Source organism: Takifugu rubripes, chromosome 1 (assembly GCF_901000725.2).
Source record: "Takifugu rubripes chromosome 1, fTakRub1.2, whole genome shotgun sequence".
NCBI lineage: Eukaryota > Metazoa > Chordata > Actinopteri > Tetraodontiformes > Tetraodontidae > Takifugu > Takifugu rubripes.
This window is the reverse complement of record NC_042285.1, coordinates 27,312,214-27,329,072: the sequence shown is the minus strand read 5'-3', so window position 1 is coordinate 27,329,072 and position 16,859 is coordinate 27,312,214. Positions and strand designations below refer to the sequence as shown.

At 44.2% G+C, this 16,859-nt stretch overlaps 1 protein-coding gene across 3 annotated transcripts; it reads right to left on the bottom strand.

Annotated features, from left to right (window-relative positions):
* Positions 1 to 52: 52 nt before the first annotated feature.
* glsb (glutaminase b) lies at positions 53 to 16,529 on the bottom strand. 3 transcript variants are annotated; one of them, XM_011613018.2, is made up of 18 exons: positions 16,030 to 16,529; positions 13,322 to 13,418; positions 13,103 to 13,224; positions 12,484 to 12,613; positions 11,975 to 12,054; positions 11,311 to 11,474; positions 10,589 to 10,647; positions 7,865 to 7,897; positions 7,624 to 7,682; positions 7,134 to 7,200; positions 6,947 to 6,997; positions 6,567 to 6,743; positions 6,183 to 6,314; positions 5,973 to 6,065; positions 1,599 to 1,660; positions 945 to 1,021; positions 765 to 828; positions 53 to 696 (listed from the first exon to the last, which is right to left on the bottom strand). In XM_011613018.2, exons 1-18 carry the CDS (start codon positions 16,335 to 16,337, stop codon positions 552 to 554), a joined length of 1,920 nt encoding a protein of 639 aa, XP_011611320.2. In that variant the 5' UTR covers positions 16,338 to 16,529; the 3' UTR covers positions 53 to 551. The 3 variants fall into 3 exon arrangements, with proteins under 3 accessions (XP_011611320.2, XP_011611330.1, XP_011611324.1); XM_011613028.2 differs by lacking the exons at positions 53 to 696; positions 765 to 828; positions 945 to 1,021; positions 1,599 to 1,660 and adding an exon at positions 2,304 to 4,540 and having other exon boundaries at positions 16,030 to 16,525; XM_011613022.2 differs by lacking the exons at positions 53 to 696; positions 765 to 828; positions 945 to 1,021; positions 1,599 to 1,660 and adding an exon at positions 4,397 to 5,470 and having other exon boundaries at positions 16,030 to 16,520.
* Positions 16,530 to 16,859: the final 330 nt, after the last annotated feature.

Below are 16,859 nucleotides of genomic sequence, written 5' to 3'. Positions count from 1 at the left end.
GGGTTTAACCTAATTTCTGGCTCATACAGCACAAAATACACATAATTGATAATATTTTGTAACATTCTTTTATTGCACATTCCAAAACTTGCAGACTGCAGATTGGATACTTTAAACAATACAGGAAACATTCTTTGACATTTTTAGCATCAAAAACAACAAAATGATATGAGACATGACAATTTATATTCTATAATACAAATCTAGAGTTAAAGAAAATATCAGCCACCTGTAAAATACTATTCCAATAACAAACAGCTCCTCAGATGACATAATTACAGATTTTTACATCCATATTGGCAAATAAATGACGTAAACACTGAAAACTATAATAATGCATAGAGAGATTAGGGTTTAATATTTCATAAACATATTAACATCAGGTTTTATTTGCCATAATGTAATGAAATGATGTATGTCATGGTATGAAACAATACTTCTGTTTCTGAAAATGTTGAATAATACGTTTTGATGTGGTTGTTGTAGCATTTTGCATCTTTGTCTAATATCTTTGGACATTCTGGATCTTTGAGGTGGTCATTCTGCTGTCATCAGAAGGTTCCCAGGCTCCTCCCTCCGGGCTGCTGCGCGTCGTCAGCAGCGGGTGGGCTGCACGTGTCCTGGCACTGCCGCAGGACCTCAACCACATCATGGTGGTGGAAGTGCAGCGCTTCATCCAGCGGCGTGTTGCCCCATCTGTAACCAGGACAACAGCGCTGGGCCACGTTCAGATCACTTACACGTCCCAGTAACTGTGGACTCACCTGTCTTTGGGTACCGGGTTCACTCTGCAAGCATCCAGGAGGAAGCGCACGACCCCCACGTGTCCTGTAAGCAGCAGAGACATCAGGAATACGAAGCGATGGGGGACTCAGAGCTAAGGGTAGTTACAGAAGGTCAAGGTCGTGGTTTTAATGCTATAAACGCCGTCTGAGACGTTTTACCTTCAGCAGCTGCAACATGGAGGGCTGTTCTGGAGTCATAGTCCCGTTGCTCCATGTCCATCGACGACAGCGCGAGCCTGCACACTCAGACGTACAGTAAATGCCCTTATGTCCAAATGTTTAGACGCAACATGACTGCTTTAGAGCAGCATCAGCTGGGGTTGAACATCACCCTCTAAACTGACCTTAGGTGTGAGTGTGTGTGTAAATGTGGTTGTTGTTTCCTGCATATGTGGTTCATAAAAATGAATAAATGTAGCAAAAGTGCCTGAAAGGTGAAAAATCCCTCAGACAGTATCTTAAGTAAGTCTTTTACATGAGTGATTGGAAAAAAGAAACCGTTTAAAATGGTTTGTCAAATGTGTAGTTTGACCTCAGGGTCATCAGATTCGAACACTTCCTCGGTTCTGCCACTTGGGGGCAGCAGAAACATTTACATACACTAGTTACATGTTTACTATCTTCACCTCTGGATTCTAAGGGGGATTTCTTTTGCGTATCAATCTATAATATTAGAAGTCGAAGCAAAAAAGCCAATACTATGAAAGCTGTGCTCAGACAGATGTTCAATGTCAGATCTGGTAATCGAACAAGGTGACAAATATTGGAAACAGCTCACACAGGTGACGTTTGTGAAAATGTGAGTGCAGTCACCTCCTGAGAGCGGTGATGTCTCCCGTGTAGGCAGCAAACAGCAGGTTAATGACAGACTTGACCTGGAGGAAAGACCAAAAGCAAAGCTTCACGCGTGCCGTTGCTGGTTCGAATCCCCAGAGGTGTTGAGTGGGGACGGTCCCTGAACACCTCCCTGAGGCCACAGAGGGGAAACTTCACAGGATTCTCACTTTTCCACTTCTTTCTACGTCAAACTGTACAGAAACACCCCAGAGGCTCAAACCTGGAACACCTGCTTGTGTGTTAGGTAAGAGGATAAAAAACAGTCGTTGAGACTGAATCTGAGCGTGTTCCGGATGAAAAATCTCATTTTATCCCTTTTAATCTTTGTAAATTACTAAAACAGAACTAGCTGCGTTTGTTTGGATCCAGATAAAAGTCTTCTACTTAAAGTCCTTTTACTCAAACACATTGATTTCTTTTGGTTAGCAGTAGCTCCACGACCAACTTTAGGTTCTATTAAATGTGTATGAATGATGATGCATTCTGAGGATATTTATATGTTTACAATAAGAATTTCATCCCTTTTCTTTCCCTTTTTATTTCACAAGGAGCTGAAATAACGTGATTCTCATCCAAACTCAACAGTTGATAGTTGATAAGTTTTAACTTGATAGCAGATTTAGCACATCAGAGCCGTGTGGAAGAGGGAACGCTTTAAAAAAGAATTTATGGGAGCAGAGATATGAAACGATAGACTTTTATTCAGTTATATAAAACACCTCAAACGTAACAGTCTCCTGTTTTAACTCCCCACAGCGTTGAAATCACAAATACAATCACAAGGAAATGAAATCGTACATTCTGATTCGACAGCTGTGACCTTGGAATCGCTCGGCCTCACCAGCGTTTGGGGAATTATTTCTCTCGTTGCTTCGTTACCAGGACCAATATATTTAATTAAACGATGCGCGTCTTTACAGGATCTGCCTGTAAAGCACGGCTTCAGGTGAGAGCTTTACGACGCCAAGGCCACTGACGCTTCACTCCAACATGTAAAATGTGCACAGATCAACAGACATGAAAGCTCATCAAACAAACTCAATGCAGTGATTACATGAACTTTCTGAAATCATAAAAAACAGGAAGAGGCATGCAAGGAGAGTTTACAGCATGAGGAATGATCACACACCTGCTGATTTACATTAAATACGCTGGTTGTGGGTTTGCTAGGAGATCTCACAGCAGCCAGGAGAGTATGGAAGGTGACCAGGAACAGGCTTTCCTGGCGTTATCCTACATCCCATAATTATATAATAACCTCGACCACCGATACTGTGGCCAAAAAATACTGCAGAAACCCAAAAGAACAGTGTAATACCAAACACTCCACCACAGCCTCCTCGCAATGTGAAACAAGAACATGCTAAAATAAATACCCACAATCCTCTGCTCTTGTGCGAGAGGCCTCGCCTGATTGAACTGCTCTTCAGCAGAGATCAGCGAGATAACAAATACATGCAATGACCAAACTTCCTTAAAATAAAAGTGAAAATAAGTGCGGGGGGGCTACAGGGTGGCGGTATGTCCGTGGGTGCACCAGTGCGTCTGCTGGGGGGGGTTAAAGGTTAAAAACGGGGTGAAAATCGGAGCAAGTCATGATTCCTCGACCACAGAGCTGATTTTGCTCCGTGTTATTTCCTGAGAAGGCAGCAGAACACTTGATAGTGAGCAGGACGCCGCGTCAGACAGCCGATGTGACGGAAGCAGCTTGCGTTCACCAAAGAACGATCCCGTCTCACCTCCTGATTCGGAGATATTTCCCTCCGGATAAATCAGAAATGTTCTAATTTAATTTAATTAAATGTTCCTGTGGTTGAGTTCTTGGTTTGTGGCCTCTGGATGCTTCAGAGACGTGTGTTATGGTCCAGCACATGTATGGGTTTGTCCAGTATGGTTTCTGTGTTGCCGTGGTTACAGTAACTGATATTAATTAAATGCGCTGTGTTGTCACTCGCCTCTTCACAGTGTTAATATTTCCCAGTGTCTCGTTCCAAGGTGGAAACCAGAGCAAAAGTTGGTGAATGCAAACTGCTTCCGTATAATACTGATTATCGCCATCGGCAACAATGTTTGATTGGAACATGAAGATAAAACGCAGATGCAAAATGGAGAAAATGAATGATGCTGACATTGAGACAAGACACAAGCAACACCGTAAATAAGACGGACAGCTGGTGAGACCGATGTCTAAGGCACCTGACGGTGGGGGTCACTTCCTGGAGGAGATGCTAATATGAAAGAGAACATTCAGATCTTCACATCCTTATCGCTCACAAACCTATTTTCTGTTTGCATACTGGCAAACATTTCTAGCTTCTGTGCCTTTTAGCCTAATAGTTCTTTTTATCATCTTCTATTTCAATTTAAATTAATAAATAAATAAATGGATTAACAGCTTTGCTGTTGGAGCCGAACGTCCGAATTATTCTATTTTTTTTTTTTTACATTTAATTCACAAAAACAGCTCTAAACAAACCTGCAGGAACTGTATAAAACGTTGTAACATTTTCAATGTTTACCTCTTAGGGTAGCTTTAAAAAGTACTGTAAAACATTATTGCACCGAGTAAAGAGGCGTTTAACGACGTCTGTTCACGTCGTGCAGGGACTATCTAGAAGATATGGTTTGTGCGGAGAAAGCTGTGCTCACAGAGGAGGAGTTACTGGCTTAGCTTAGCATAGCTTAGCTTAGCTTAGCTGAGGTTCTGTGTGCGGAGCGCTACCTCAGTGCAGCAAGAAGCAGCTCACGAATGGAAGGAGTGTAATGCCGAGTCACATGATGTGCCCAGGCTTCACTTTCCCAGTCCAAACCCACTTTTAATCCAGTTCATAAGGGCACGTAAAAAAACCCTGCGGCTGACTTCCAGAGAGTCTCTTTTGGGCGCAGAGTTCGGACTTCACTTTTTTTCTAACTGCCAACTAAAAGAAAGAAAAAGAACTCATCACAATTTCGTTACTGTCCGGAAATATTACAAAAACATCTCGATGTTAAGGGATTTAAATGGGGTTTGAATTTGTATCTGCGTCATTTGGATGAAAGTTTGGTCTGTGAGCGTTTTGAGCTGCACGTAGGAGCAGCAGGAGCACGAACACACACACTAATCTTTGGTTCTTTTGTCGCTCTACGAGCAACAGTTGTGTTGCGTTGACTGTGTTAAAAACATCCCCTCTGACTGAGCAACAGGCCCCGATTCCCTAAACTCCCACCTTTCCTGGGAAGTTTTTGGAAAGAGGCACAAAACACGGCACATTTTAAAGTGCTCTAATATAAACTATCAATATAATTAGAGTGTAGAGAAGTCGGTGTAGTGATGAGAACAGGCTTCTTTACACTGCAGCGCTATATTCACTTTTCCTTTTTATGGCCATTTCTGTCACCTGCTACAACCTTTCATTGCTATTTAAGTGCCACGATCCTCTTTGTTGGCCACTGAAGAAACACCTGATCATCCTCTCCCGTCTCATATTTTGCCATTTAAACAACACGGAAGAAAAAAAAGGAAGGGATGGATGCTAGTGGGAAGCATCCGCTGACACACACTCAGGAAGCAAGAGCAGGGCAATGCTGCCAGAGTTGGGAACAAGAAAACCAAACCAGACCACCATCAGTAACAGTTCCATAGGTAATAAATAATCCTCAACATACAGCAAAGACCGTTGGCGGGTGAGCCGGGGGGGGGAGGGGGATCCTCTTTTTCTGTTTCACTCAGTGACACTGTCCATCCTATAGACTACAGTGGTGGAGGTGTCCTGGTGCGATTCGGTAGATGACACCTTTCTCCACAGAGGGGCTTTCAGAGCCAGCTCTTGTCGGAGACTCTCGTAATCCATCGGCCGGAAGTTTTGCAGCTGTTTCAATCGACACCAGTGACACGTTAGTATTGCTCTGCTCTGTAACTGTGTGTGTGTGTGTGTGTGTGTTTGTGTGTGTGTGTGTGTGTGCAGTCTGCTGGTTATCAAAGAGATGATCATAACAAGAATCTGGGCCTACAGTATCTGTTTAGACCAGGGGTCGGCAACCCAAAATGTTGGAAGAGCCATATTGGACCAAAAAAACAAGAAACAAATCTGTCTGGAGCCCCAAAAAGTTAAATCCTTATATAGGGCTTATAATAAAGGCAACACATGCGTTTTTCCTCCTACAGAAATTATATTAAAACAATTTCCATTTTCATATTTTTGAAAAAGCTCCAGGGAGCCACTAGGGCGGCGCTAAAGAGCCGCACACGGCTCCAGAGCCAGGGGTTTCCGACCCCTGGTTTAGAGTGACGGCTTTAGCGTGCAGCTAACCGCTACAAAGCTAGCCGTGAGCTGAGACTGAGTGGCTGCTGTCAGGGCTGGATGCTCTTACCCGCTGCTCCCCTCCTTCTCTGCGAGGGTCGTATTTCTTGACAAAGTGCCTCAAGTTGTCGTAGTTGTGGAAATTGAAGAGTTCCACCAAATCCTGAACCACAAGAGCAGAAGAAATCAGCCTCGTCCCTTCAAGCTCAACCTGCCAGGGTCGTTTCTCCCAAAACAAAAGCTCCAGGTTTCTGATTAGAGGCTTCTCGACGTGGCGTACCGTGCAGAACTGTATCCCTCGGACTGAGTTCCCCAGCTTGTCCAGTGGCGGTGACCAGCACACGATCCCCATCACATTGGGCACGACCAGCAGGATCCCCCCCGATACTCCAGACTTGGCTGGGAGACCGACCTGAGGGACACAGAGATCGTGAAGATGGAGCTAATCTGCAGTGATCAACACACACTAACAGGTCCTTGGGTGGTTTCCATGAGTTGAACTGACTCATGTGGTTGGTCAGAACCAGGTTACCAGCAAACAGACTGAAATAACTTAACTGTTGCTACGTAACTCGACCCACAACTGTGGAAGTCTCCGCCCCGTAGTAACAATTCCACGGATCCGATTCAACAGAGCCGCAAAGATACTTTGTGTTGTACTTACGTGGAAAGCAAACTGTCCCGAGAAGTCGTACATGCCGCAGGAGTGCATGAGACTCAGAGTGTTCCTCACTGCCTCGGGGCTCAGCACACGCTCCCCAGTCATTGGACAGAAGCCGCCATTAGCCAGGGTGGCGGCCATGACGCTGGCGCTCTCGCACGTCACCTCGATGGAGCACAGCTGGAGGTCGACACACAAGAAGAAGAAGCTTGAGTTCTCAAAGTGGGAACAGACGAGCGGGAAGGAGCTCGTCAACAGCTGCTGGGAGCTGCTTTTCCAGGAAATGCATCCTAAAATGGAGTTTACGCTCCGAACACTTGCTGCTGTTAGACAATTAGCTCACGATGACAAATGAAACAACGAATTTAGAAGAAAACACTTACTTGAAAATACAGGTCCAGCACAGATGTCATGTCAGTTCCTTCTGGGAAACACTGCAGAGCAACAACAGGGACGGTTTATACTTTCAAACAAGAATCGGCTTTGGTGGAAGATCGTTATAAATAAGTCAAAATGAAGATAAAACAGAGAAAGACAGGAAAAATCTTCATCTTTCAGCCAGAGTCGGACCTTCTTTTCCTTTAAGTAGTAGCCGATGGCGAAGTTCCTGTCACCTGACTCGCGCTCGGACTGGAATCTGTCAAACAAACCGGATCCGGTTACACAGCCTGCTTGTGTCGGAGCGCCGTCACCATTCCTCGCGTGTACAGTAAATCCCGTGTTCTCAGGCAGCCTCATCACAACGTTGTGCTTCACCCACAAACCCTGAATGTGACGCCATGGTCAGCAACGCTTGCAACAAAGGTCTCATTACTGTCCTCGACCTTGGAGATATTTCCCACATATGAGGGGTGAAGTTACTGTTAAGTTTCTGTCTTAAGCAGCGACGACACTTAGCCAGAGAGACTCTCAGCTACAGCTAACACCAAAGGGTGGTTGGCCCATCTTAAGGCTGTTATTAAGGCACAACTATACAGTATTCAAAAGGCATTTTGGGTTAGCAGTTATTCGTTAAAGTAGGTAAAGTAGTTCATTGCCGGGAGGAATTTTGGTGACTTACGTGGCGTTGCTGAACCCCACGTACTCATTTCCTGCCATCTTCTTCAGGAAGTTCATGAGCTGCAGGAACAGCAACAGGAATTACGGTAACATCGCTCCCATTTACACAGGTAAAATCAATACAGCACGTCTGATGCCAGTGTGTGCTGAACAGCTGCCGTCTTACAAACTCAGAGTAAGAAAAGAGCTGTTCTCTGTTCGTTACACAGATTTAACAAGTATATTTGAGGCTTTCTACTCACATAGTCAAATTTGTCTGCGTTGCCCTCACCTTGCTGTGGAAAGAGCCAGAGAGGTTGGTAAAGCATCAGAAAACAAGGCTGCAGGATTAGCACACGTGGATAAAGTCTCAAATCATAAACACACAGAAAAAAAAAATCACACCTGTTTTGTCAGAAGATGCACAATATTAACAAGATTGGTTTGCAAATAGGTTACAGAGGGGGAGGGGGGAGGGGGGTTGAGTGATGAAGGAGATTCAGTAGACAAGTGCATCACCAGAGATTAGCTAGTTAAAGATAACCACATCTTCCTGTCAACCCGCGACCATCTGGTGCAACCCTGACGCCTGTTTCTGTGTGACTGCATGGACGTGTACAGTCTAGAGTACATTATGTCTTACACACATTATTGCAGGAATGTGTGTGTGGGCGTGTGTGAGACTCAAAAGGCCTGCTGGGCAGAACAGAGGGACAGGATCCAGGAGGCTCTAGCCAGCGTTGACATGCTTAAATAGTTGTGTTTATGGATGGGCTTTACATTTTAAATCAATCTTTAAATGATGTGTTCATCTACTGTGATCATACCTGCGTCACAGATTTGGCTCTGGTGGTTTATGTGGCGACGGGATTGTCTGGTTGATGATCTAAACGAGACTTTGAAATGATAGTCAGCGCTATTTTAGACAATTAAATAATGATGTGATGAGACTGACACGATGGAGATAATTGTTATGATGTTTCTACATTTAAAAATGCTAAAATTCTACACTTAATGGTGCAGAAGACGGCAGGAGACATCGGTGAGGATGTTAAAGAGACTAAATTAGGTTTCTACCGAGCTGAGGGGGATACAGCAGAGGAACGAGGGAGGGACGGGGGAGAGTGTGAGGAGGGGGGAGAAATGGAAAAGGAAGAAAAAAAATTACCAACGTCATTTGACCTGCAGCAGCACTCATTATTGCCCACAGTTCCTACGTCTGGAAAATACGCAACATACAAAAAACAGCAACAACATGTAGCCTTCAAGCACCATGTGACAACAGTTGGGGGCATACTGCCGTGGCAACCATCCCATAGTTTTCCCCCTGGGCTGAAACCAACTGGACAAACGTTGTGTGATGAGAATGAGGGGGCTGATAAGTGTATGAAACAACTGAGGATGACAGCCAGCTGCTAAACGGGCAGCAAGCAAATCCAAAAGAGGAGCAACAGGTTTGAAGATGGGAGGGGTGAAAACAAGTTCAACAACTTCCTGGTGGGTCGCAGAAACCCAAATGTGCCAATAATCCCCTTTTTTAATGCCCTTTTGTCTGATTAGAGTGATGGCCAGTCTAAGCATGGCCTGTGTATTCTTCTGAAGGAGGCATCACAATAACCCCCCCCCTCCAGCGCAGGGGGGCAACAATAAACCAGGAAGTAAAATGGGTTTTGGATTGTTTAGTGTGACTGTGGAGGGACGTGTGTGGGGATGAAATCTGCTGTTAATTAATTCTGCGTTGATGTTTACTGAGCAGCACAGCAGAAATCATCCAGCACAAACATATTTGTGCACGTTGTTTACAGACGGGGAGGGATCATGGGATCGTGACGTGAGCACAACTCCAGAGTTTCCAGGGGGGAAATGTACAAGATGCAGAAATGGGAAAAAGCAAAGCACGGCAGCAGGTTCACTGTACGTGCACGCTGGGAAAACACGCACGGATCCCGGCGTTCCTTCATGCTCAAAATGAAAGGAAACAGTCATGCATTCTGAAGAGCTTTGAGACGTCAACACACAAAGTTTATCTCATATAAAATGTTGAAAACTGGACAAAAAAGCCACCAAACTGTCAAATATCAGCTGAGACTGTGGCAACAGAATAAAAACCTAAATAACACCTGTGATTACTTTCTTACCACAGAGCTGGACTGCAGTAAAGGAGATTATGGGTTTGAACTGTGCTTGCGTGTGTGTGTGCGTGTGTGTGTGTGTGCGTGACACTAATAAGCACTAATAACCCACTGTTATCAGGGATTAGGCAAGAGAATCCTGCTAGGATTAAAACCTGAGAATAATCATTTACAGCTGGAAACAGGATCTGAACTAACCAACACCATCAAAGTCAGCTCGTTAAACAACGTGTCATATTTCATTTGTCAGCTCGTTGTTGTTCTCAAAACTGGACAATATGCCAGAAGTGGTGCCAGAGTCGTGGCAGGCGAGTTTGGCTCGTCTGTGTGTGGGCTATATACAGCAGGAACAAAAGCAGTGTGTGTGTGGGTGTGTGTGGGTGGGTGTGTGTGTGGGTGTGTGTGTGTGTGGGTGTGAGTTCCTGTGCAGGGCAGCTAAGTGCCTTCAGGAAGGATTAGCACAAGGCTTAATTCACCACAGAAATATCACGTTGATTTTTTTTATCCAGCTTGTTTGTTCTGCACATTAAAGAAGGTGTTTTTATCCTCGTCTCTGGGGTTTAGAAGGTGATGAAGTTCACTTTTAAGTGTATCCTTTCTTGCCTTAGTCTTGATTGTTTGCTCAGTTCTAAAGCTCAACTTTGTAGTAGCACTGTTATAACTGACACAAAACCTTATTAATTGTGGTTTTAGAACCTTGTTTTCAGTTCCACCCTAAACAGGAGCCAATGTTACTGCTGTGTACGAGGGAATACACGTCTGTGTGAGCAGGTCAGCAATGTGGCCACAGTATGACACATTTTACAGCTGAAAAAGAGCAGAAAGTCAATAAGAGAATTGGTGGGCTGCTCTTACCTTTATCAGGGAAGTGCAAACAATTGCACCAGCATTGACCATGGGGTTGTGAGGCTTATCTGCAAAACAACAGTGCAAACCTTCAGCTGTGTTGTCTGGATAAAGAAAAGTAAACAGTCAGAACGAAACTTGAAATAGTGCAGATAGAGGTGGAGTAGTGCCACGGCCTCGTGTCTGTAAAGACCAAGAGGATGTGGAGGGTCACACGATAGCTGATAAATTCATTCAAGTTTCTCAGAAGTCATGTGATGCTCCCGTGGTTCGCTGTGGTGGCAACTCTTGAAGGAGACAGTCATTTCAGAGAAATTATATTATGATATAAAGATGGCATTAAAACTTTGTGAAGTGCTTTCATATCTAGGCCACCTGCATTGTTGGTTGATCACTGTGAACAGAGAGAGAGAGACAGAGCAACAGAGAGAGAGAGGATGGCAGAGGCCTGCACACAACACAACAACCACTGGGCTTTGCTGGCAGATAACAGACAAAATCCCAGGATATCCACAGGATGTGACTGCGCGTTTCACTCCAGCACTGCTGGACTGGATGTTTCACTTCTAATCAGAGAGGCTTCAGGCACTTTTACATCCGGAATCCATTAAAAAACAATTCTAACCCTTTCGGGACAACATGTCGGCCTTCATTCGCTACCAATGAGTCCTTTTTTCTTCAAATTTTCATGTGCTGAGAGACTTAATCTGCACAAAAGCGCGGAGGCTCACCTTCTTCGTTTAAGAAGAGCTTATTAAAGCGCAGGCCGCTGGGCTCCTTCCCGATGAAACTGTGCACGTATTCTGTTCCGTGGTCGTTAACAGCGATGGCGTACTTCAGAGGCTTCACGCAGGACTGCAGACAGAAGGGCACCTTGGAATCTCCGATGGTGTGTCTGCGAAAAAAAACACCAAAAAACTCATCAAAACACGTCGAAGCACCTCCAGAGGCAGAAACCGAAAGTGGAAATAATGCGTTCAGAGCACGAAAACCCTCGTTTTAGCACAGCTTATCAGCAAAACATGACGGCATAGATGTGCGGAATGTGCACCGTCTCCCTGTTTTTATGCAGAACACAGAATGTGGGCAAAGTTTAACGCTTGTATAATGAATTGCTGCACCATAAAGAAGCCCGTTAACGACAAATGAGGCTAAATGACAAGTCCCAGTCAAAACAATCCAACGTTTATGGGTCATTTCACTGCGTAAAAGGTGCAAATCAAGGCTAATAAATTTAAAGCATTGACAACTTTGCTGAGCTACTTTGCTAAGATTTTACAGTGAGTTTAGTATCCAAATAAAACCGTAAGTGCATAAAGCTCCTGGTTGCATCAGCAGACCCTGAGTATCGCAGCTGTAATCACACTGCAGCTCACGTCTGCCACTGGATCTCACCTCTGTCCGTCAACTGTGCACAAAGAGACGGACCACAGCTCCGGGCTGAACTTGGCAAGCTGAGGAATGTAGTCTGCAACCTGGAAGAAAGTAAAAGCAGACGGCATTTTACACCGCTGACGCGAGCTCAGGCTCAGGCTTGAGGGGAAAATTACCACCATCGACATATAAAATAAGAAGAGAGACAAAGGATCAGAAAGGACGAGCTGGATCCTGGCGATTAGAACTGAAACTGTCGTCCCATCTGCCTAAATGACCCGTGCACCAACTCACATGCAGACTTGTTTATGGGTCAGTGGCTGGAATCTTTTGTACTCGTCTGATCAACGATGGAGAAAGATGAACAACAAAAGCTTAAAATGAAGAGGATTCGGCTTCATTTTGTCATTTCTTATGTTGTTCACCTGCATCTCGTGAGATTAGTAGACATTTTAACCAGCAACAGTTAAATCAGGAGACTGAGGATGAATCAGGTGAAAACAATGAGAGTCATGGAGCTGCAGACACACCTGTCCTCCGGAGAGGGATTTGGAATTCTCATACAGATCATCAATGTGTGAGGTGAAAGCCTGGAAGTCTGGGATGACAAACTTCTTTCGGAAGGCCTGAGTGAGCAGGATAATGTTGCTCTGAACGCACCTGATGAACAGATCACAAACAACATGCCAAAATACTGCGCACGTAGATGGGAAGGTGGAAAGGTTTGTCTGCTGGGGGGTCTGACAAACTTTAATGAAGTAATGAACTTTAGTATGAAGCTTAATGTGATCAAATGAGAAAAGTGTGTAGACAGAAGGTCAAAAGAAGGTTTAAAGAGCATAAAAACAGCGCACGGATAAACACAGTCTTCTAAATGCTCAAACCTACGGAGCAAATATAGGTGCAAGAAAAACAAATATTTCCTGGCTTTCACTTTCATTCTGATAACAGACATCCTGTTATGTTGAGTGTTTATTAATACCAGATGGCGTAAATCATATGTGGCAGCCTGACATTAAGGACATTATTTAAAGTGAAAACAAAAGCCCCAAAGATTATTAATGGAACGATGACTGCCCGGGACGTGGCACTGCTGCTACTGAGGAGAATAATGAGGACAACATAACGATCAAACACGGCGAGTCCTACTTCTTGAAGAGTTCGCGGTCCAAAGTGAGGCCATCTTCCGTGTTCTTCAGAGACTCTTTGAGGGTTTCCATACACTCCTTCAGCCTGGGATCTCCTGTGCTAAGTCCAGTGGCTTTAAGTGCCTAAAATAAAACGAGTATTTAGAAACTCTTCTGAACAGGAAACCGATCAGGAGCCAGTTTGACGGCACCGTAGTGAACTGAACGTTTGGAGACTAACTGTGAGAAATTTATGGACGGGAATCTTCTCTTCTCCCTCTGCAACTGTGTAGAAAAGCAGGTCTTCCAAACTTGGGACAATTTCAGGCTTTCTTCTCCTGCGAAGGTGGCAGAAAGATACCAACAAATGAGACGTGCGCATCAAAGGAAACATTACTGAGCGCAGATTATTCTCACAAGTCCTTTGACATTGGCTACAAATGGTGGAGTTTTTAAACAACGTACAGACTGGAATGACTTTAGAGGAAATCTAACAGTGGAATTAAATGGAAACAGATTCTCCAATAGAAGGAAATCTTCCAAGTTGAACAACGTTTGTCCTAAAATAAAAAAAAAAAGGATTGTCATCAGAGGAGAATATAAAGTTTGATGGCTCTGGCCAGAGCCGATCTGTGCCAAAATTCCAGGAATTCTCCAGTCTCTAGGTCTTCGCAGGCCTATATGGCTGCTGGATTAATAAAACCAACAGTGTTGCCAGTTCACACGATGGCCATGACGCAGCAGAAGCAGCGAGGTTGGCGGTGAAACCGCCATTAGGTTGAAAAGATTCCGCCAATTAATAGACCCTGACTTCATATGTTCTATATGTACCGCAACCATGGCAGACCTGTTTTTTAACCAGGCAGCAATTAACAGGCTGTGAGACGTGTGAGGGTTACGCAGCCTCGTGTTGAGGACTCGTGGGATGAGCCGTGAAAACGTGAGAATTCAGACCAAATATAGAAATGTACCTGTGGAGCCGCACCTACTAGTCTACAGGCCCGGGAAAAAGGCTGAAAGACACGACGTCTTTCAGCCTTTTTTCACTGTCTCATGAAAGTTGACAGTGGAAAACACAAACTAAGTCTACTCGAATGTTCAAACAGATCAGGTGTCCACACACACACACACACACACACACTTTGCATCTATATTTTTGTACACTCAATCGACTCTACTTTCCTCCTAGGCAGATGGTGGGATGAATTCACCGCTGATTGGCTGCTCATTGGTAAAAACAGAACACTTTGTGTTCCCTGGATACCAGAAAATGTGTCAGAGGTGGCTTTAAAATCTCTTTTCCTCCTCCAGTTAAAAACTGAATGGATAGCAAGTGTTGCTGACTCACCGTCTACTCATAATTATGGATTTAATCAAGAAAACTGACAAACACAATCTGGAGTCCGCTCACACACTCACTGCTTTTCAAAGCCTGATTCACCCAGAATTCCTGCCTTTGGAAATTTGAGTAATTGAGGAGAAAGTGAGGAGGACATTTGTTTCTTCACCTCAGATTTTACCAAGGAGGAATGATTCTGCCCTGACCGCGGGGCAGTTCCTCTTAATCTCTCAACTCTCACTCACATTTTGGTATTTTTGCAGTGGATTCTTGCTCCTCTCTGCTGTTGAGCGCTCAGGTCTGGTTGGCAGGAGTCTCATGTTCTTAATCCCGTGTGTCGTGACAGGTGCTTTTAATGGATGTGATTTACATGTCAGGCATACTTCCACTATGAGTCCGTGCTCTATTTGAGCAATAATATCCCGTCCATTTAGTTTCACTTTCACTTTTTATTTCATTTTGGTTTAATCGCTTGAAGGCATTCACGTTCCACCTATTACTGAGGAGAAAACCACCTGACTGTTCAGTCAGAAAGACAAACCCTCAAGTCTCAAGGAGAAACTCCGGTGGCGCTTGATGGGCTCAGAAAATTCCCCAACCCTGGAAAGGGTCCATTCAGGGCCCTGCGAGCTATTGCCACTGATGAATGAAAACATAGCGATGATTTACCCAATAATGCCAGCATTATGAAATCTGTGACCTCAGGGCGTGAACAGGACATTTGTTTACTAAGAAAGATGATTAATTCTGTCTTTTCCGTGGGACAGTTCCTCTTAAGCTCTCAACTGTCACTCAAATGTTCTTTTTGGATTTATTTTGTATTTCTTACTCTACTGTTGAACACTAAAGTCTGCTCGTAAAGAGTCTCACATTCTTTATCAGCAGGAGGGTCCATATTAGTCTAGTCTTGTTAAATGGGAGTTTGTCTGCCCTCTTACAGATGCTGGGTAATAATTGAACTGAATGGACCCACATTTGCTATCCTCTCTTACAAGTTCCAACAGTGAAGAACCTTTGTGGTTCTGATAGAAATATACTGTAGAAATGCCTCCCTTCATGACCACCATCACACACATTTCTTTATAAATCATTCTTTGATCCCATTTTAAACCTAGCAGTTGACATTGACATGAGTTTGACTATTATAACGATGTCAAACGTGTTGCTAAAAGCATCTTTCGTCATTCTTTCCTTGCAGGTGTTTCACGTTCTTCATACCTGTGCTATTCTCCTGTAGTTACCCAAAACAGCATATTGTTCAAAGATTTGACCCAATGACTAATTAACATGTGAGACTAATCTAATCTAGACTAATCTAACACGCATTTTGCACGGCATGTTTACACTCGGTGCCTATAGATCTTACATTAGAACCCATAAATGCGGGTGTTCTTCCCTTCATGTTTGAAGGTGAGAAGGTTGAAGGAGTCTGAAATGTTAGCTAGCTACGTTTATAATCGTGTATATTGGGGAGAAAAGTTGGTCGTTTTTATGTCGTGGACATGTTATGGGGCAATACAGTATTTAACGCCGCTTGAGAAAGCGGTGGAATGTGTTTACAACCCCGTCACGCATCGGTTCATCTGGTACAGAAAGTACTGAAAACCTACTTATCGCCGGCTTCTTCTGCGCTGTTGTCACCATCTTTCTTCAGCTGCTCGTCCAGGTAAACAGAACCTTCTGTTTTCACGCAGTATCGCCGAGACGGGACTGCGCAGGAAGCGGTGCGGAGGAGCGGACGGTGCGAGGCGGCACCGAGGACCTTCAGCCGGGGGGACGCAGCTCGGGACCCGGCGATGCCGGTGCAACAGTGGCGGGCCGGCGCCAACCGGGGCTTCGGGATCGAGCCAGGCAAGGGACGCCGGAGGGTGTTATTTAACAAATCCTTCAGAACTATCGTAAACCTGAAATGTAACATTTCAAAACTATCAGACTACGAAAGAAAAACTGTTTTAACCGGAGAACTTCAGTCGTCTACAGGCTGTGATGAGTCACACGCGCCGGCCTCGGGTAATAAATAGGGGGCGTTCACGCCCCCTGCTGTTTTAATTGGTTACACCAAGCGGGCCACGCCCCCAAATATGTTACGTCACTGTAAACACTGTAACGCAGCTAAAGAAAAACAGACTTGTGGGGACCTGAGTCGTCTTCCTTAAATGGAGACTGTTCAACTTAAAATATAACTAAAAGTTAAACAGTAGTATAGTATGCACACATTATATACTGTAGGTAGCAATAATACAAGGTTACTTAATTGAGTATATTTCTTTGTCATCAAAGTCGCCACTAAATTCCCTTGGCCTTAATTTTTGAAAGATTACATTTCAAAGTCAAGTTTAAGTTATTCCGGAAACGGAAACATCACCAGAATCTAATGATCTGTTTGCTTTCAACATTTCCCGATTATTTCATTGAAGCTATTTTTCTAACAGACAAGCCG